Source organism: Schistocerca americana, chromosome 6, assembly GCF_021461395.2.
Source record: "Schistocerca americana isolate TAMUIC-IGC-003095 chromosome 6, iqSchAmer2.1, whole genome shotgun sequence".
Lineage (NCBI taxonomy): Eukaryota > Metazoa > Arthropoda > Insecta > Orthoptera > Acrididae > Schistocerca > Schistocerca americana.
In genome coordinates, this window is record NC_060124.1 from 362762724 (window position 1) to 362785348 (window position 22625).

The window sequence follows — 22625 nt, forward strand, 5'->3', positions numbered from 1 at the left end:
CTACCGAACTGTCTTGCTCTAAAGATTTTAGTATGTTGTGAGAAAAGTGCGAGTTGGGTTTCATATGATTGATGTTTTTGAAATCCATACTGGTTGGCATTGAGGAGGCCATTCTGTTCAAGATAGCCTATTATGTTTGAGCTCAGAATATGGTCTAAGATTCTACAACAAATCGATGTCAGGGATGTTAGATGGTAGTTTGCTGGATCACTTCTTGTAGACGGGTGTGATCTGTGCCTTTTTTTGAAGAACTGGGCACAGCTTTTGTTTGAGGAATCTACGGCAGATTATACTTGGACAAGGGGCTAAGTTAGCCACAAATTTAGTACAGAATCTGAAAGGGATTCCATCGGACCCTGGAGCTTTGTTCAATTTTAACAGTTTCAGCTGTTTTTCAACACCACTGACACTAATACTTATTTCATTCATTTTTTCAGTGGGTTGAGGTTTAAATTGGGGCAGTTCTCCTGGGATTTCCTTTTTAAAGGAACATTTAAAAATGGAGTTAAGCATTTCAGCGTTTGCTTTGCTACCCTAAGTTTCAGTCCCAGTCTCATTCACTAGGATCTGGACACTAACTTTGGTGCCTCTAACAGTCTTGACTTACAACCAGAATTTCTTTGTGTTCTGTGAAAGATCACTTGAAAGTATTCCACTATGGTAGTCATTGAATGTATAATGCAATGCGGTCTTGACAGCCAAATGCATTTCATTCAACATCTCTCTAGCTGTAGCCCTATGCTTTGTTTTACAACTATTATGCAGCAATCTGTGTTTCTTTAGAAGTTCCTTTACAGTGACTGTACACCATGGAGATTACCTCCCATTATGAACTGTTCTGTTGGCTACATATCTATCCAGTGTATGTTCAACTATTCTTTCAAATTTGAGCCAGAGTTCCTCTAAATGCTCAGGTCTGTTTGTTGCCATTAGAACCAATATATTTCCATCATGAGTGGGGTTCCTAAATAACTGTTCTAGATAGTTTTCAGAGAAGGCTTTTAATAAAGTTTCGCAGGATGTTTATCAAGCTCACAACTAACAAAACTGTAATTTTCCCAATTAATTGTTGGTTGATTAAAGTCTCCACTGATGATTACAGTATGATTAGGTTTCTTACATACAAGATAACTGAGGTTTTCTTTTAAAGTTTTCGGCTACATCAGGAGATGAGTCTGGTATGCAATAAAGCATCAAATTATCATTTTATGCCTATCCCTGATACTGAGTCTTGCCCAAACAGTCTCGCATTCAGCTTCAATTTCTACCTTGGTTTCTTGTCTACTGCGACAAATACATGACTGCCTTTCCCCATTTGCCTATCCTTTTGATATACAGTTAAATTTTCCCCAAGAATCTCACTGCTATCAATTTAATGTTTCAACCAGCTTGCTGTCCTAGTATTATGTGAGCTTCACTGCTTTTCCTCAGTCTTCCAACTCTGGCCCTTTGTTGTGAATTCTTTGGCAGTTTACCATTAGGATTTTACCAATCACACCTGTGGGAGGAATTTCTTTCAATCTCAACTGATACTTCTGTGTTTCCTACAGCTATCGTTACGTGGAGTGGGAGTGAAGTACCTCTTATTTTTATTGAATACATCAGTCTTCATAAAAAGAATTTACTGGTTCTCATCCTAGTGGAATCTTTTTTCATTATTATTATTATTATTATTTATTTCATTTTCCTCCTCCATTCCCACAAGTTGTCCAGACAGTACAACTCTACCTTGACCAAAATAGCGGATTGGTTGTTAGTCTAGCATGATATGAGGTGCTGCAGCAACTACTTGGCAGAACAATCTGTATGTATTCACTTGCTGCCAACCAGTGTGCAGTAATTGGTTTGCTTAGCAGAGTGCTAATCATCTTATCACTTTTCTGCACAAATTTGCAATTAGTTTAGCAAATTCTGTCAGGAAAATTAGCAGTCTGGACAGATAAATAATACAAACAACAAAAATGAATCCCTGTTAAGTTACTGGCCACGAGCATCATCTGCAACTGACAGTGACAGCTGTCACCTGAAGTAGCAGAGCAATGTTATGGGGAACAGAACAGAAGATATGGTGAAGTTCATTATTTGATTGGTTGTTGCTGTGGTAATTGTCCTCAACACGACTAGCATCAGTCACATCATTATTCTGATGCAGATATAGAATAACATTTTATATCTGTTTGACATTAAATATGAATATGTGCTGAAAATTAATGTGTCTGAATTTTTTGTTCTGTTCTCAGTTTCAGTTGAGATACTACATATCAAACATATTATGTGGTTGACTTTTCTGCTTTTTGATACAAGTTGCAAACTTCTGCCACTAGAGGGTTCTGAATTGTAGCATGTCACATGACTATGTATAACATAACTATGCCAGTGTGTGAGGAACCCTCACAAAACCGAAAGCATGTATTCAAAGATTTTGTGCACACCTGGAGCACCGTTTACTTCAGCAAGGCAAATGCCAGACCGTACACGAGTGTTGTGATATTGGCAGCAATCTGACTCCGTGGGTTCACTATTGTCTTTGTCCTCCATACAGCATGGACTTGGTGCCAATTATCATCTGTTTCCTAAATTTAAAGGGAACTGTTGAGGACTTCACTTTGATAGTGATGAAGCTTTGCAAGCAGAGGTGAGGTTATGGCACTGTCAACAAAGTCAAACATTCTAAAGTGACAGTATCAACAAACTGGTCTCTCATGGGGAAAAAGTGTTTGTTGACAAAGTGATGTTGAGAAATAAATATGTAGATGTGAAGAATAAAGATGTACAATGTTAATAAAGTTTGTTTTATTTAAAAAGCTTTGAGTTTTCAAATACAAAAATTGGAAACATTGCTTTTGAGCACGCCCTCGTACTTCTAAATCAGAATCTTGTAAGTTGAATGCAGGCATGGTAAGTCTGTGTGTCTGTGCACCAACATTTTACTTTTAATTAGAGATGGCAATGTCTATAACTAGGCAGTAAATAGCCAAATCTTTCAGACGTCCAAACCGCAAAGAGCTGTCCCCTTGATAGAGGCATAATTTCTTGGATTGTATGACAATATAAATTTAACAAAAATCAAACAATGGAAAATTCATGATGTAATGTATTATGAAAAGGAAAGCTGCTACTCACCATATAGTGGAAATGCTGAGTCACAGATAGGCAAAACAAAAAGACTGTCACAATGTGGTTTCAGTTGCCTGAGACTGCAGTTTTTTGTGTGAGTTTCATTTGTGTGCATTGTGTGTGTGTGTGTCACATTTGTGTGTGTGTGTGTGTGTGTGTGTGTGTGTGTGTGTGTGTGTGTGTGTGTGTGGTCTATTTTTGACGAAGGCTTTACTGGCCAAAAGCTTTATATATGACAGTCTTTTTGTTGTGCCTATCTGCGACTCAGCATCTCCACTATATAGTGCGTAGCAACTTTAATTTTCATAAATTTGACAAAAGCTACCCCATTCCTATTGTTAAAATAATGTTATGACCTAAGGTGTCCTAAACCACAGTCCGAAGCATCTGAAGCCAAGAACTATACAAATTAGAATTTTATACCCTGATATCTGTAACAAACTCTCTTGAAATCCGATCATTATTCAGACTGAGATTTTCACTCTGCAGCGGAGTGTGCGCTGATATGAAACTTCCTGGCAGATTAAAACTGTGTGCCCGACCGAGACTCGAACTCGGGACCTTTGCCTTTCGCAGGCAAGTGCTCTACCAACTGAGCTACCGAAGCACAACTCACGCCCGGTACGCACAGCTTTTTTTCTGCCAGTATCTCGCCTCCTACCTTCCAAACTTTACAGAAGCTCTCCTGCGAACCTTGCAGAACTAGCACTCCAGAAAGAAAGGATATAGCGGAGACATGGCTTAGCCACAGCCTGGGGATGTTTCCAGAATGAGATTTTCACTCTGCAGCGGAGTGTGGCGCTGATATGAAAATTTCTGGCAGATTAAAACTGTGTGCCCGACCGAGACTCGAACTCGGGACCTTTGCCTTTCGCGGGCAAGTGCTCTTCGCAGGAGAGCTTCTGTAAAGTTTGGTGGGTAGGAGACGAGATACTGGCAGAAGTAAAGCTGTGAGTACCGGGCGTGAGTCGTGCTTCGGTAGCTCAGTAGCTAACAAAATCTGTATGGAAAACAGTTAACAACAAAAGTGCTGCCAATTTCTTTGTATTTTGGTGCTGGACATATCAACTGTCACCTGAGGTAGCAGAGGAAATGAATTCGACATATCGGGTCTGATACCTCCAGTATTGATTATGTACTATAGGAATATAGTTTCATATTGGACACATTATGACTTAGGCCTATATAACTTGGTGCGTCATTTTGATCTTCTAAAAGCTTGAACAGTTCCTGTGGCAGAGATGCATTTCTCAGTGTTCACTTTTCAGTGATGTAAAATATCACAGAGATGTATCTTATCTACTCCTTGGTAACACACTAGTGCATAAATGTGTGTATTGGGCAGGTTAGCAGAATGTTGTATCTAGCAATATGTAATTATGAAACAAGTCTTTGTTGACAGACATAATTTTCTCTCTTTTGTCATCTTTATGTGACGATTTCACATATAATTGAAGATATATTAAAAACGGTAAATGCCTAGCACCTCTACATTCAGATATTTTAGCACATAAGTAATAAATTTCACTGAAATACACTAATTTTAATAAATTTTGATGAAACATCACTATTTGCACTGTATCATGCTTTGAAAATACTGAGGTTGATCACTCCCCTGTCCATTAAGTTTTGTGTGGTTGTGGTCTTCAGTCCAGAAACTGGTTTGATGCAGCTCTCCATGCTACCCTGTCCTGTGCAAGCTTCTTTATCTCCCAGTACCTACTGCAAACTACATCCTTCAGTATCTGCTTAGTGTATTCACCTTTTGGTCTCTACTACGATTTTTACCCTCCACACTTCCCTCCAATACTAAATTGGTGATCCCTTGATGCCTCAGAACATGTCCTACCAACCGATCCCTTCTTCTAGTCAAGATTTGCCACAAATTATTCTCCTCCCCAATTCTATTCAGTGTCTCCTCATTAGTTATCTGAACTACCCAATTAATCTTCAGCATTCTTCTTTAGCACCACATTTCGAAAGCTTCTATTCTCTTCTTTTCTAAACTATTTATTGTCCACGTTTCACATCCATACGTGCCTACACTCCATACAAATACTTTAAGAAAAGGTTTCCTGAGACTTAAATCTATACTTGATGTTAACAAAGTTCTCTTAGTCAGAAACACTTTTCTTGTCATTGCCACTCTACATTTTGTATCCTTCCTACTTTGACAATCCTCATTTACTTTTCTCTCTAAATAGAAAAACATCATCTACTACTTTAAGTGTCTTATTTCTGAATCTATAATATTTCCCTCTGAATCACCAGGTTTAATTAGACTACATTCCATTCTCCTCGTTTTGCTTTTGTTCATGTTCATCTTATATCCTCCTTTCAAGACACTTACCATTCCATTCAGCTGCTCTTCCAAGTCCTTTGCTGTCTCTGACAGAATTACAGTGTCATCGGCAAACCTCAAAGTTTTTATTTCTTCTCCATGGATTTTAATTCCTACTCCAAATTTTTCTTTTTTTTCCTTTACTGCTTGCTCAATGTACAGATTGAATAACATCAAGGATAGTCTACAACCCTGTCTCACTCCCTTCCCAACCACTGCTTCCCTTCGGTGCCCCTCGACTTATATAACTGCCATCTGGTTTCTATACAAAATGTAAATAGCCTTTTGCTCCCTGTATTTTACCTCTGCCACCTTCAGAATTTGAAAGAGAGTATTCCAGTCAACATTGTCAAAAGCTTTCTGTAAGTCTACAAATACTATAAATGTAGGTTTGCCTTTCCTTGATCTATCTTCTAAGATAAATCATAGGGTCAGTATTGCCTCACGCATTCCAACATTTCTACGGAATCCAAATTGATCTTCCCCAAGAACGGCTTCTACCAGTTTTTCCATTCATCTGTAAAGAACCTGTGTTAGTATTTTGCAGCCGTGACTTATTAAACTGATGGTTCGGTAGTTTTCACACCTGTCAACACCTTCTTTCTTTGGGTTTGGGATTATTATATTCTTATTAAGGTCTGAGGGTATTTCGCCTGTCTCATACATCTTGCTCATCAAATGGTAGAGTTTTGTCAGGACTGGCTCTCCCATTTAATCTTCATCTACCTCCTTTTCCGTTTCCATAATATTGCCCTCAACTACATCACCCTTGTATAGACTCTCTATGTATCATTCCACCTTTCTGCTTTCCCTTCTTTGCTTAGAACTGGTTTTCCATCGGAGCTCTTGATATTCGTACAAGTGGTTCTCTTTTCTCCAAAGGTCTGTTTAATTTTCCAGTAGGCAGTATATATCTTACCCCTGGTGATATATGCCTCTACATCCTTACATTTGTCCTCTAACCATCCCTGCTTAGCCATTTTGAATTTCCTGTTGATCTCATTTTTGAGACGTTTGTATTCCCTTTTGCGTGCTTCATTTACTGCATTTTTACATTTTCTCCTTTCGTTAATTAAATTCAATATCTCTTCCATTCAAGGATTTCTACTAGCCCTAATTTTTTACCTACTTTATCCTCTGCTGCCTTCACTATTTCATCTCTCAAAACTAGCCATTCGTCTTCTACTGTATTTCTTTCCCCTGTTCTTGTCAGTCGTTCCCTAATGCTCTCTTTGAAACTCTCTATAACCTCAGTTTCTTTCAGTTTATCCAGGTCCCATCTCCTTAAATTCCCATCATTTTGCAGTTTCTTCAGTTTGAGTCTACAATGGCCAGAATCCACATCTGCCCCTGGAAATGTCGTACAATTTAAAACCTGGTTCCTAAATCTGTGTCTTACCATTATATAATCTATCTGAAATCTTACAGTGTCTCCAGGAAGAGGTTCCACGTGCAACCTTCTTTCATGATTCTTGAACCAAGTGTTATCTATGATTAAGTTATGCTCTGTGCAAAATTCTACCAGGCGACTTCCTCCTTCATTCCTTACACCCCCCCCCCCCCCCCCCCATTCCATATTCACCCACTACTTTTCCTTTTCCTACTATTGAATTCCAGTCGCCCATGACCATTAAGTTTTCATCTCCCTTCACTATCTGAATAATTTCTTTTATCTGATCATATATTTCTTGCATCTCTTCGTCGTAGCCATGTATGGAAGTGAAACATGGACAATAAATAGTTTGGACAAGAAGACAATAGAAGCTTTCGAAATGTGGTGCTACAGATGAATGCTGAAGATTAGATGGGTAGATCACATAACTAATGAGGAGGTATTGAATAGGATTGGGGAGAAGAGAATTGTGTGGCACAACTTGACAAGAAGAAGGGATCAGTTGGTAGGACATGTTCTGAGGCATCAAGGGATAACCAATTTAGTATTGGAGGGCAGCGTGGAGGGTAAAAATCGTAGAGGGAGACCAAGAGATGTATACACTAAGCAGATTCAGAAGGATGTAGGTTGCAGTAGGTACTGGGAGATGAAGAAACTTGCACAGGATAGAGTAGCATGGAGAGCTGCATCAAACCAGTGTCAGAACTGAAGACCACAACAACAACAACTTCGTTGTCTGCGGAGCTAGTTGACATAGAAACTTCTACTGCTGTGGTAGGCACAGGCTTCGTGTCTACCTTGGCTACATTAATACGGTCACTATGCTGTTCGCCGTAGCTTACCCGTGCTCCTATATTTTTTTAATTCATTATTAAACCTACTCCTGCATTAACCCTATTTGATTTTGTATTTATAACCCTGTATTCACCTGACCAGAAGTCTTCTACATCTACATCCATACTCCGCAAGCCACCTGACGATGTGTGGCGGAGGGTACCCTGAGTACCTCTATCGGTTCTCCCTTCTATTCCAGTCTCGTATTGTTCATGGAAAGGATTGTCGGTATGCTTCTGTTTGGGCTCTAATCTCTCCTGATTTTATCCTCATGGTCTCTTCGCGAGATATACGTAGGAGCGAGCAATATACTGCTTGACTCTTCGGTGAAGGTATGTTCTCAAAACTTTAACAAAAGCCCGTACCGACCTACTGAGCGTCTCTCCTGCAGAGTCTTCCACTGGCGTTTATCTATCATCTACATAATGCTTTCGCGATTACTAAATGATCTTGTAACGAAGCGCGCTGCTCTCCGTTGGATCTTCTCTCTCTCTTCTATCAACCCTATCTGGTACGGATCCCACACTGCTGAGCAGTATTCAAGCAGTGGGCGAACAAGCGTACTGTAACCTACTGTCTTTGTTTTTGGATTGCATTTCCTTAGGATTCTTCCAATGAATCTCAGTCTGGCATCTGCTTTACCGACGATCAACTTTATATGAGTATTCCATTTTAAATCACTCCTAATGCGTACTCCCAGATAATTTATGGAATTAACTGCTTCCAGTTGCTGACCTGCTATTTTGTAGCTAAATGATAAGGGAACTATCTTTCTATGTATTCGCAGCACATTACACTTGTCTACATTGAGATTCAATTGCCATTCCCTGCACCATGTGTCTATTCACTGCAGATCCTCCTGCATTTCAGTACAATTTTCCATGTTACAACCTCTCGATACACCACAGCATCATCTGCAAAAAGCCACACTGAACTTCCGATGTCATCCACAAGGTCATTTATGTATATTGTGAATAGCAACGGTCCTATGACACTCCCATGCAACACACCTGAAATCACTCTTACTTTGGAAGACTTCTCTCCATTGAGAATGACATGCTGCATTCTGTTATCTAGGAACTCTTCAATCCAATCACACAATTGGTCTGATAGTCCATGTGCTCTTACTTTGTTCATTAAACGACTGTGGGGAACTGTATCGAATGCCTTGCGGAAGTCAAGAAACACGACGTCTACCTGTGAACCCGTGTCTATGGCCCTCTGAGTCTCGTGGACGAATAGCGCGAGCTGGGTTTCACACGACCGTCTTTTTCGAAACCCATGCTGATTCCTACAGAGTAGATTTCTAGTCTCTACACATAATACGTGTTCCAAAATTCTACAACTGATCGACGTTAGAGATATAGGTCTATAGTTCTGCACATCTGTTCGACGTCCCTTCTTGAAAACGGAGATGACCTGTGCCCTTTTACAATCCTTTGGAACGCTACGCTCTTCTAGAGACCTACGGTACACCGCTGCAAGAAGGGGGGCAAGTTCCTTCGCGTACGCTGTGTAAAATCGAAATGGTATCCCATCAGGTCCAGCAGACTTTCCTCTTTTGAGCAATTTTAAATGTTTCTCTATCCCTCTGTCGTCTATTTCGATATCTACCGTTTTGTCATCTGTGCGACAATCTAGAGAAGGAACTACAGTGCGGTCTTCCTCTGTGAAACAGCTTTGGAAAAAGACATTTAGTATTTCGGCGTTTAGTCTGTCATCCTCTGTTTCAGTACCATTTTGGTCACAGAGTGTCTGGACATTTTGTTTTGAGCCACCTACCGCTTGACATAAGACCAAAATTTCTTAGGATTTTCTGCCAAGTCAGTACATAGAACTTTACTTTCGAATTCATTGAACGCCTCTCGCTTAGCCCTCCTCACACTACATTTCGCTTTGCGTAATTTTTGTTTGTCTGCAAGGCTTTGGCTATGTTTAGGTTTGCTGTGAAGTTCCCTTTGCTTCTACAGCAGTTTCCTAACTCGGTTGTTGTACCACGGTGGCTCTTTTCCATCTCTTACGACCTTGCTTGGCACATACTCATCTAACGCATATTGTACGATGGTTTTAAACTTTGTCCACTGATCCTCAACACTATCTGTACTTGAGACAAAACTTTTGTGTTGAGCCGTCAGGTACTCTGTAATCTGCCTTTTGTCACTTTTGCTAAACAGAAAAATCTTCCTACCTTTTTTAATATTTCTATTTACGCCTGAAATCATCGATGCAGTAACCACTTTATGATCGCTGATTCCCTGTTCTGCGTTAACTGTTTCAAATAGTTCGGGTCTGTTTGTCACCAGAAGGTCTAATATGTTATCACCACGAGTCGGTTCTCTGTTTAACTGCTCAAGATAAAGCACTTAAAAAAATTTCACTGGATTCTTTGTCCTTGCCACCCGTTACGAACGTTTGAGTCTCCCAGTCTATATCCAGCAAATTAAAATCTCCACCCAGAACTATAACATGGTGGGGAAATCCACTCGAAATATTTTCCAAATTATCCTTCAGGTGCTCAGCCACAGCAGCTGCTGAGCCAGGGGGCCTATAGAGACATCCAATTACCATGTCTGAGCCTGGTTTAACCGTGACCTTCACCCAAATTATTTCACATTTCGGGTCCCCGTCAATTTCCTTCGATACTATTGCACTTCTTATCGCTATAAACACGCCTCCCCCTTCACTGTCCAGCCTGTCTCTGCGGTATACATTCCAATCTGAGTTTAGGATTTCATTACTGTTTACGTCTGGTTTCAGCCAACTTTCTGTCCCTAGTACTATATGGGCATTGTGACCGTTTATTAATGAGAGCAGTTCTTGGACCTTTCTATAGACGCTCCTGCAGTTTACTATTAGCACTTTTATATTGTTATTCCCTGTCGCATTTTGCCTACTCCTACCTTGCCGCGTCTCAGGAGGCGTCTTGTCGGGCCTAGGGAGGAAATTCTCTAACCTAAAATACTCCCATGTGCACTCCAAATGTACTCCGCTACCCTTGTCTTGTTCATCCTTCCACCGAACTTCACTAATTCCCACTATATCTAACTTTAACCTATTCGTTTCCCATTTCAAATTTTCTAACCTACCTGCCCGATTAAGGGACCTGACATTCCACACTCCGATCCGTAGAATTCCAGTTTTGTTTCTTCTGATAACAATGTCCTCCTGACTAGTCTCTGCCTGGAGATCCGAATGGAGGACTATTTTTCCTCTGGAATATGTTACCCATCATTATTTAACCATACAGTAAATCTGCGTACCCGTGGGAAAAATTGTGGCTGTAGTTTCCCCTTGCTTTCAGCTGTTTGCAGTACCAGGACAAGGCCATTTTGGTTAATGTTACAAGACCAGATCAGTCAATCATCCAGACTGTTGCCCCTGCAACTACTGAAAAGGCTGCTGTCCCTCTTCAGGAACCCCACATTTGCCTGGCCTCTCAACAGACACTCCTCCATTGTGGTTGCACGTTAAGTATGGCTATCTGTCACTGAGGCGTGCAAGCCTCCACACCAATGGCAAGGTCCACGGTTTATGGGGGGCAGGGGGGGGGGGGGGGGGCTAGCGAGTTTATGCGTGTAAAACTACGAGTGCTGCTCTGTCAGTTTTTTAACCAGCATTAATGGATTTGTGCAACTACTATCATATAGTGGTGTTTGAGTCTTATCCAAAGGTTTTAGAGTATTGCATCAGATGGTGTCATGAAAATTCAGTAGTGTTGTTCCACAGCCCACTCATCCGACACATGTTCATAGTCCATTAATGTGCAACTCTTGCTTACAATCTTGTACCCCATGAATATTTCCACTCTGGACCCACTTGCCAAAACACTTTGCCGCCACATGTTGCACAGTTATCACAGTCATTTCCTATCTGATCCACTTGTAAAAGCAGTCATATTGTCTACTAATAGGGCTGTAATTAATGTGCGTAGTTTTTATGTGGGCATAACAACACATCTTATGCAGGTCCCACCTCACCGTCGACCATTCCTGTCTCCTCCGCCCCCTCAACCCTGCACCTTCCACCACCACAACCCCCTCCTCCCCGCACCCTGTGACCATGGCTGCCCCCTTGAGGAATTGGTCCTGCCCCTCTCTCCTTTGACCAGTTCCCACTCCCTTCAACCTGTTCCTGCTGTTCTGGCAGGTGATCTGATCCCTAGGTCATGTTTGTGTGTGCCAGTGAAAGTAAGAATTCTTTGAAAATGTAGATTTTGTTATAATATTAGTTGCGGATATATTAAGGATGTTGCAAAGTTACGGGCTGCACACGTAAATGTATTGCATGCTGAAATACACATAACAGTGAAAGAAACCAAGATTGGTAGCAAGTGTAGGGACATCGACAATAATCAATGATAATACACAATAATGTGGCAATATTTTAATAAGTACCTTGCTGAATTTGTGAGAAATGTTAAAAAGTTTGATGTGATTTGCTGAAGACAATTTGCTGCTTATCTTTCCAGAGAAATCAGAAGCAAAAGAAGATGTTGGGAAACTAACTGAGGAATTAGAGAAAGTGAAACAGAATTTAATCATTGTTGATCAGAAAAGAGAAATGTTAGAAAAGGAATTAAGTGAAGCTGTGCAGTCAGCTTCTGTTAATACACTCCAGGCACGAGAAGAAATTTTGCACAATTTTGGAGAACTGATGGAAACAGAACTGCAATGTAGTATATGCAATGAGTTGTTTGTGGCTGTAAGTATTAATTTTCGTTCAGGCGTTTTTTTTTTTTAATCACTTTACTGTACTGGTTGATATATTACTGCCAACTTGTATGAGTCAGTATGTTTCATAGTTAACCCTGATCAGAATTTTGTAATGGAATTGAAATTGTCACAAATCGTGCCAAAGATTACATAATATCAGTTCTTAGTTTTAAGAAACGTTTTAAAGAATTTTTTCATATTGACTGTCTGCCTCCATAGGATATCGGAGTGCTATGTTGAGGATCTGGTTTCAGTTCCCGGTACTGCTAAGGATTTCTCCTTGGTAAGATGAAAAAGGGATGTACCCAGGATCATGAGGCCAGTTGAGGACTTGCTTGAATGAGTAGTGGCTCAAGGGTTTGCAAAGCTGACAATATTTGGGAGAGCAATGTGCTTACTACACCCTGCTCCATACCCCATCCAGTGTCACCTTAGGCAATTAATGACATAGCAAATGGTTAACAGTGCGTGTTCCTAAGGGCCTGATTGCAGAATTAGTTGCTTAATTTGTATTCTGACTGTCACAACCCTTACGAAACAGTTTATACATGGAACTAAATTATTTCATGGACAAAAGATTTGATGAAGCAGTGATTAGTATGTTGCATTACCAATGAGGAGGTTGTTATATTGCCCATTCAACCAACCAAATTTCAGTTTCCAATGGTTTCCCTAAATTGTCCAAGTCAAATACTGGGATGATTGATTTGAAGAAGATGTGGCCGATTTCCTTCCCTTCCCTTCCCTTCCCTTCCATTAATCTGAATTTGTGCTCTATCTTTAGTGATTTTGTCTAAAATAGTATCTTGCTCTCTGGCATCCTCTCCTCGCTCCCTTCACCAGAACAACCTCTTGCCCCAACCCAACTGCTGTGCCAGTGTAAAGTAAATGCAGCCAGGTTCACATCAGAATAGTTGAGGGTCAAATTAATATTGTTAGTGATTGAGGCATGATGTTTGGAGAAAGTTTTTGCAATGAACACTGGGAAGAGATTTACAAAGCAAACCATGTTGTTGAAAAATTTCTCTCTCTCTCTCTCTCTCTCTCTCTCTCTCTCTCTCTCTCTCTCTTAAAGATGTTTTCTCAACATTTTGAATCCATCTTCCCCAAACAACAAACAAATGATAACAAAATATAATCAGGGCAAGGAATAAATAACAAGTGGAATATAAATATTTTGTGCTTGTGTGAGAAAAACATGCTTAGTCCAGAGGATAAGCTGTAACAGCAGGTAGACACTAACTCAAAGCAAGTATTGTAAGACTTTCTAATTTGTCATCAGAAAACAACTCGCAACTACTGTACACAAAAATTTAAATGCTCTGAGAATGAAACAAACTGTCTGAATTATTATTAAACAATAAACAAAAACAGGCTAATAAAATTGACGTAGTTACATGTGGAGTACAAGCTACAACACATTGAAGGCACTGGCCAGCAGTTTCCTCACATATGTAACAATCATTGCACTTGTTAATAAACATCTAAATTGAGATGTCTTTAGAGTTACTACAATATTCACACGACTGACATAATTTAAAAAAATTAGCAATTAAAAACAGGCTACTGTGTCACTAAAATGTGGCATTTATTTTGCCTGTAATAGTCTCTGTTGCTATGTATCACAATTCCCTTCAGGGGGCTCATGGTTCTTTCGTGAGTTTGCACATGTTGTTCACTGGCCCCCCGAGCTGTTGTGCCCGATTCTTCCTTCCCAGGCTGCATTTCCTTACCAGTGCCCCTCCCTCTCAGTCCTCATTCCTTCCTCTCTGCCCTCTTCTTTTCATCCTACATGTTTGGTCCCCCTTTGGGGGTTTGACCACCACTTCTAATTTTTTATTCTGTACTGTGAGCCATTTGGGGAAGAACAACTCCCTCCCTAGCAACTACAGTGTGGATACCTTGCCTCTTCCTTTTCCCACCGTAGGCCACCTCCGCCCCTCCCTAGGTCACCAGCACTTGTAGCCAGTCCATATGGTAGGGCAATTTGTAGTATAGACCATTGAAAGGATTGATAACTTGTACAGTTCCAAGGGAAAATCTTCGGGAAAGCTGCTGTCACTTAACACGGAAAAAGTGTGTTTTCACCCAGAAAAACAGTATTTTTTAAGCATAATATCTGGGAAAAATCTGGAAATTTTTTTTACTTGTTCATGTGTACACCCCAATTCTCCCCTCTCAATGGACAGAGCGTATTCTGATTCCTGTCCTTCAGCCTGGCAAGGATCCATTGTACCTTAATAGTTACTAGCCAGTCAGTCTGACCTGTATCTCCTGCAAGTTACTTGAACCGACCATGGCTCATGGGCTCCATTGGCTCTTAAAATCTTGGGATCTCTTATCTTCTTACCAGTGTGGCTTTCGGGACGGACAGTCTGTGATTGATTATATACTTTGATTGGAAACTGCAGTTTGAATCAATCAGAGACATCCCTCCCAAAAGCCACACTGGTAAGAAGATAAAAGATCCCAAGATCTGAGGACCCAACTGAGCCACCAAGCCACCATTGGTTCACATAACTTGCACTGGATGTTGGTCAGACTGATTGGGTGGCAACTATTAAGGTACAATGGATCCTTGTAAGGTGTAAGGACAGGAACCAGAATATGCTCTCTCCACTGAGAGGGGAAAATCGGCTTGTATACATGAACAGGGAAAAAAATTCCCAGATTTTTCCAATATATCTCACTTGCAAAATACAGTCATCTTGTTGCAGTTTTCTTCAATCTGCGTATTATTATTTACTTGTGGCTTCCATCGGACCATTGGTCTCCTCTGGTCTGTGTATATGGATGAGTTGCGGTACTCCCCTCATGATGATCCATATTTTGCTGGACTGTCCCCACCTGTTGGCCCAACGCTCTGAGTATACCCTCCTTCCTTCCTTGCCCAGGTTGTTAGCAGACGACCCTTGCATGGTTACATCCTTCCTCATTTTTCTTTGCCAAAGTGGTTTGTCCTTTAAGGTTTAATTTCTCTGGAATTTGAGTCCCTCAGTGTTGGCATTGGTTATGGAGGCCGTGGCTTTGTGCCCTCAGCAGCCAGGTTCTCTTCCCTTTTCCCTTTTCTTTCATCTTGTCTTTTGTACAGTTTTGTTTTGTCTTGCCTTGTTTCTTCTTCCCTTGGTATTGTCCCCATTGTGTCGTGATCATGGTACGGTGTGGGGATCGGGATGGGACAGTGGTGGTGCTGATGCTCCGACACCCATGCTCACCCTGTTTCCCCCCACTCCCTCCTGTTCTTTCCTCTTTCTGCTGCCCTTATGTTCCTTTTACCTTTTTGTTTGCCTGTTTTCCCTTCCTGTTGACTGGACTTTGCTGTTTGTGTTGTTCCTTCCTTAGTCTCTGCCACATTCTATCATGGGACCAATGACGTTGTTGTTTTGACCCCACCCTAGTCAACTAATCAAGCAACCAAGTAATTAAAATTCTATTTTTGGATTGATCAGACAGCTGTTGAACCATCTTTGTTATCAGTCAGTGGTTTATGATCTATTCCTTGAGTGATTTAAATATCTGGTAATGACATTCAGCTATAAAAATGGATACAAACAAATCACTTACAGATTCATTTAATTCTTTCAAGTCCTCTTTTTTTCCCAAAAAATAAAGAAAAAGGAAAGAAAAAAAGTGAGAAAGTGACCTCCTATAGAATACACACTTTTTAAAAACACAACTTTGTAACTGCTTGACAGTACAGGATTTGGTAAAATATTGTCTATAGAAAGAGAACGACAATGATATAATAGATAAAGCATCAGTAGCTAAATTATTGATATATTATGTGACCTTGCCAAGCCTTTTAGTTCACTAGCCATGATATTCTAGTTGGTATGCCAGTACATTGTGAGAGGTATGCCAGTACATTGTGAGATTAATGGCTCCTTTTTATGTGGAGAATGGAAAGCAGTGAACCACATTGACTGACTACACCACAAGAATAATACTAAACTCTTAATGGCAAACATAAAAAATCAAGTCCTACAAGGATAATGTCAGATCTTCTCCTGTTTCTAGCTTACATTAATGTGCTTCCAGTATTTTTACAGATTGTTCAAAAAGGTAGTGTTCACTGATGACACAAGCATATTAATACTCAATCTCAGAAACTACACACAGCCTAGGCAATAGCCAAATGGATCTACAACTGGTTCACACAAACAGAACAAGTCTTGATCTTGTGAAAAGTGTTACTATACATTTTGAAATAAATAAAATGACCTTCTGGTATCAGAAATAGGTGTAGGTCAGGTGCTAAAAGAAATTCTGTGTAAAATTCTTTGGAGGTTATGCGCAGAAATGGAGCCAACACAGAGATAAACATGTCAGATTGAAATGCTTGATTTGTTTAAAAAATGTTGAGATGAGTGTAGCTGTGTTTTCTTAAAAGCAAAATGCCAGGGTCCTGGCTGATTTTGCATACATTCGCTCTCTGTTGTCTTTTGGAATTATCATTTGGGCTAAAGTAAAGGAAGTATTTATCTGGTTAAACTGCGCAGTAACAGTGTGTTAAGTTTGTAACCAAAGACCTCGGAGAGGCCTCTTCAAAGACTGGGGTGTTCTTACAAACTTTCCAGCACATTTACTCCTTAATGGTGTTCATTGCTAATTATAATTGTATTGAGATAAAATGATTAAATAAATCACAGTAAAAGGCAGAAAAAAAAGATTGCCATATTGACAGTGTGTCCTTTTCCAGAGCTTCAGAATAGGGAATCTGGAATGAAGTTCTCCCAGCAGCTTCAGCTTCTATCTGACATATAGGATGAAATTGTGAATCCCTATATAAATTAAAGTACAAAATGAAAAAATCACTTCTGCAAATTGACTTTTTTTAATTCAGGAATTGAAAATTTTATGAGGTGTGTGTCAAGTAGGAACTGTCATTGTTAATCGGATTCTGTTCTTACTGCACACTGATAAATCTTATTCTAAGATGAGTATCATTGTGCTCATTACCATTAATCTAGCAGTAAGGGATAAACATCAACCAGTAAATACATTTAAAGCAGCACATTTTTCAATCTCCACTGTTTTGATTTTGCTGTTGATTTTGTTACATTAAACTTTGTTAGTTTGAGTAAGCATAAATATTATGTGGCAATTAAATGGCAGTTAGTTATTAATGCTATTTGTAATAGCTGAGTCACCTTGACTCGTTTCACTTTTGCTGAAGGTTCTTCATATAACCTACAGAACACAACCAGTAAATGAATGAAATAAACTGTAACAGAGTCATTAAAGGTTTAAAATAACTACTTGCTGTGATCAAACAAAGTTTACTTATGTCTTTGGGTGGAGAGATAATTTTAAATAAATACAGTAAGGAGAGTCTGCCATTTGGTAATACTTTATATGGATTTTTTTTTCCTTAGGCTACAACTTTAACGTGCAATCACACATTCTGTAAGTTTTGCATAAGTGAGTGGAAAAAAAAGAAAAAGGATTGCCCTGTCTGCAGGAAGCCAATTTCTGCAGAGTTCAGGTCACTTTCACTTGATAATTTTATAAACAAGATGGTGGAAAACCTTTCGGATGATATGAAGAAGAGGAGACAGGAGTTAAAAGATGAAAGACAAGGTACATACTTTGAATTATTATTATATGTTCAACTTTTTGTGTGGTCTTGGCTTTCTCTTAGTTCTGTGAAGATATATTTTGCAATAGACATGTTTCTCAACATAATTCATGTTTAAACTTTTAACTGTGAACACACAGGCCACAAGAGCAAGTATGGCTTCATTGTTTTAGAGGGACTGAGAGTGACATAGTTTAGTGTAAAAGTTTTTACTTTTGTTATTTGAACAGAGAGTCTGCTTTAAATTTTATACCTTCCATTTTTCTCCTTGTGCACTGAAGGTACGTTACCTCTCAAGCAACCATCTTTTACTTGTGCAAAGGTACGTTAACTTCCAAGACAAGAAGTTATCAGGAACAATACTTATGTAGCTGTTAATTTCCATATTTTTCAAGAAGTTGTGCAGTTTGTTCACTCTTAATGTTTTCATGTATACATTAATTTAAGCAAATCTTCTGAGATTATAATATTGCTTTGTGTTTATATAGTGCTTCTGAAATAACCATAATTTTTTGTTAATTACTAAGTGGGGAGGTAGGTCCATTCCCTCCCTCTGCCTTTATGGTAAGTTCTAAGGAAGCCATTTCATAGTTCTTGCTGTTAGACTGATTTTTCATTTCTAACGTTGATTTATAGAATGTAAATGTTGAGAATAGTTCTGTTTGTCATGTCACACCTCCCCTTTCCCATTCATCACCAGCTCCCTGGCATTAGCTGCTTAGTTGCTGTTATCCATGTGTTACTAAAAATCACAAAGTGCATAATGTCATTTGACAGTTGACCGTTGCTTCAGTACACCTCTTGTAGGGATTTCAGAGTGGGTTAAAGGACACTGATTTTGACTCGCGTGACCCCTTCCCCTATCTGGCTACACTTTCCAGACATGATGGCTTCAGCACTATGTTTTCTTGTTACAGGCATTAACTATAGAATGATTTGGGAATTCTGGTTCACCCTGAAATTTCCTTTTTTAGAGTTACCATTGTATAGTTTTGGTGCTGACAGGTTTCACTGGCACAACATGAAGTTTCGCAGTGACTTTCGCAGCTGTTGTTCTTATATTTTTCATCACAATCCTCTTCAGTGGTCATCTGTCACAATCATTCTACTCTCTCTCTCTCTCTCTCTCTCTCTCTCGTCCGCATTGTGAGTTTGTGGTTGATGTTTTTTCCCTTTTCCTGTATGCGGTATAAATGTTCGATGTGGTTCCTGTTAAGACACCAAACACTTTGGTTGCTTCGGTTATGAAAGCACCTGCTGAACAAGCACCAATAATTAGCCCATGTTTGAAGTAGCTTAGCTTTGACATAAGCACTCACAATTTCACAGAACACTGTTCTGACCACGGCTGATACTTCCATCATATTGAGGACGCTATACATGTGCTGTTTGTGGTCAAATACATCAGCACGACCCGCAGGCTTGGCTGGCATCTGTGTTTATGTTCAAGCATTCATTTGTCATGGTGTTTTCCATATTTGTGCCAGTTCCTGTATTTCCGACCTTCCGCACGAAAAGAGATTGATGTGGAGTGGAAGCACTTGCTTTTCATATAAATGAAATATAAATTTGTTGTGGTTACACAAAACGTTTTTCTACCAACCACCAACATTCAGTAAAACTCTGTTTTTTCAATATCTGTCTATTAAAAGAAGTGGCATGAAAATGTTATTGAAGAATCTACAGAAGGAGAAAATGTTTAAACTCACGTTCCCTAGCTGTGAGAATGAACTCATTTACTTCAATTTTAGCTTTGTGTGACAAGAATAAAAATAGAAATGATGGTGCAAGTGGAAGCAGAAATGGAATTGGAAATGGAAGTGGAGAAAGGCGGCGTGTACGGTCTACTCGACGCACTACAGCTGAAAGCATTCCAAGACCAAGGCGACGCCAGCCATTACCTGCTGTTGTCGAATCACTATCACCCCCAGCTGAAATAGTTACTGTACATTTGTAAGTATTCATCTTCAGCTTAACTTTAATTACTGTTGTTTAGATTTTTTAACAGATACTAAGTGAATTCATTTATACAAACACTAAGTGAACAAATTTATATATTAAATTTATATTCTTCCCATGGGTAGACGCAGTTTTCCTTGACATTCATTTACTTTTTGGACCCTAGTGTTATAGAGGTGTGGCTGGTGATGAGTGTGCATTTTATAAGCCTTCTAGTCAGTCTAAGGGATAGACGTATATGTTCATACAAAATATTCGCATATTAATTTGATGTCGTTAAAGGTTGATGCTAACGGGTGTTGAATTTCAATGTGTCATAAAAAGATAAAAGATCTTGTGTGTGCAAGTGTATACCTGTCCTTTTTTTCCCCCTAAGGTAAGTCTTTCCACTCCCGGGATTGGAATGACTCCTTACCCTTTCCCTTAAAACCCACATCCTTTCGTCTTTCCCTCTCCTTCCCTCTTTCCTGATGAAGCAACCTTGGGTTGCGAAAGCTTGAAATTTGTGTGTGTGTGTTTTTTATTGTCTCTATCAACATACCAACGCTTTCGTTTGGTAAGTTACAGCATCTTTGTTTTTAGATATATTTTTCCCACGTGGAATGTTTCCCTCTATTATATTCAGATCTTATACACAGATATACAAAATAATTTCACTGACATCAATTTGTTGGAGAACCCTAGAGCATAATCTAAGGCCCCCATTGGAGCTTGCAACTCTTTTTGTCAATATGTAAATGGTGGGCATGGGGTCCTGAGCCATTGTGACATTTCTTTTTTCCTGTCTAGCTGTTCTTTTTGCTGTTTCTTTCTTTTCAACTTAACCTTCAACAGATGTCGTATTCGACAATTTCCAGTTCTTGCTTTAGGTTACTCATTTTTTTTTTTCTTTCTTTCTTTTTTTTTTTTTAAATACACCATTTTAATATTATTTACGGATGCCTCACATTACCACATTTGACCTCCCACTTTGTTTTCGAAATTTTTTAGTTGTGAGGGTTGTTTCGGGAAGGTTGCCAAACACCCAGCATGGTAACCAGTCTGTGTTGGGGGTCATCAGGTATCCATATAGTAGTAGCCTCATGACTGTGCAGGGAACACAATGTTTCCCAAAAATGCTGAGCAGTTCATATTTACCTTGTTGATAATACGAGGACTCTGGGTAACGACCTCCATGCACGGGGACCATTCCTTAGGCAGGGTTGCACCCAAGGGGAGAGCAACCAGTTGGAGAGTGTAGCACTGTGGTGAACCAATCCCACTAAACAGAGTTAAATTGGACTACATTGGTGGTTGTGTAGTCTCAGCAGTATCTCAAGAGAGATCAACTAACTTTTATGCAGAAGAATGTAACTGCAATACATGGCCCTACTTTTTTCCATCTGTCACTTTTTTAATTTTACTGCCCCTTACATTTCAATAAGAAGGTGTCACAAACTAATTGTTATTATTTTTGATAATACTCTACCAAAAAGGGCTCTTAAGACCATGATAAATTTCTTTTGTGGTCCCATATGGAGTACAGTTGTTTTCTTCCTTCATACAGCTTTATTAATATATGCAATTACATTGGTAATTCGAGATTGGTAATCGTAATTCAAAAACAAAACATTCATCACATTTTTACAGGTAATAACATTGTACATTTCAGTACTGGAAAGAGATAAACAAAATATTTTTTAGATTATTGTTTATTAAGAATATTAGCAACAAACAAAGTAGTAATCCTATTAGATTTTCTTTCCTCGAGATTTTTGTCAATGGTTTCCACCTCCCTTTCTTCCGCTTGCATGATTTCCACACCCTCAGTCATATCCTAGACCACTTTTGCTATCTTTAAATAATTTATTTTATTTTAGTTTTTTTAGTGCTTTCTTCAGTTCAGATGAGGCTTGAGAGAGAGCTGCTTCTTGTGCCTCCATAGACAGTTGAGTGTTATTTCTTTTCTTTCAGAGCAGCTATCTCATAGTCATTTGATTTTTTACTGTTTTTCACATTTCAAATCTTCTCTTCAGGATGCCTTTGGTTTTGCATTAAATGCTTTCACAATTGCGAATAATGACAACCATCAGCTGTAGAATGGAATGCATGCATGTCCTGTCCAAAGGAACTTTGCATCAGAATCAGAATAACACAGGCTCTGCAATATTGTATCACATTTGGCTTTCTTCCTCTTTTTGCATTTCTTCTAATTCGTGTTTCTTTCACATTCTTCCATATAAGCAGTACAGTTTGCATATGCTTGCTGTCTATACCTGATGAGCTGTGGGTCATTGGGAACTCTACATCTACATCTACATCCATACTCCGCAAGCCACCTGACGGTGTGTAGCGGAGGGTACCCTGAGTACCTCTATTGGTTCTCCCTTCTATTCCAGTCTCGTATTGTTCATGGAAAGGATTGTCGGTATGCTTCTGTTTGGGCTCTAATCTCTCCTGATTTTATCCTCATGGTCTCTTCGCGAGATATACGTAGGAGCGAGCAATATACTGCTTGACTCTTCGGTGAAGGTATGTTCTCAAAACTTTAACAAAAGCCCGTACCGAGCTACTGAGCGTCTCTCCCGCAGAGTCTTCCACTGGAGTTTATCTATCATCTCCGTAACGCTTTCGCGATTATTAAATGATCTTGTAACGAAGCGCACTGCTCTCCGTTCTTCTCTATCTCTTCTATCAATCCTATCTGGTATG

The 22625-nt window shown here is 39.5% G+C and overlaps 1 protein-coding gene across 2 annotated transcripts in view; it reads left to right on the forward strand.

Moving 5' to 3' along the window:
* The window catches only part of LOC124619629 (E3 ubiquitin-protein ligase rnf8-like), a 134847-nt gene that overhangs the window by 77731 nt on the left and 34491 nt on the right, over positions 1-22625 (forward strand). For both annotated transcript variants that reach the window (XM_047146139.1, XM_047146140.1), the window contains exons 8-10: positions 12154-12386; positions 17773-17977; positions 19727-19928. In XM_047146139.1, the coding sequence (XP_047002095.1) occupies positions 12154-12386; positions 17773-17977; positions 19727-19928 (640 nt within the window). The remainder of the gene's footprint in view (positions 1-12153; positions 12387-17772; positions 17978-19726; positions 19929-22625) is intronic.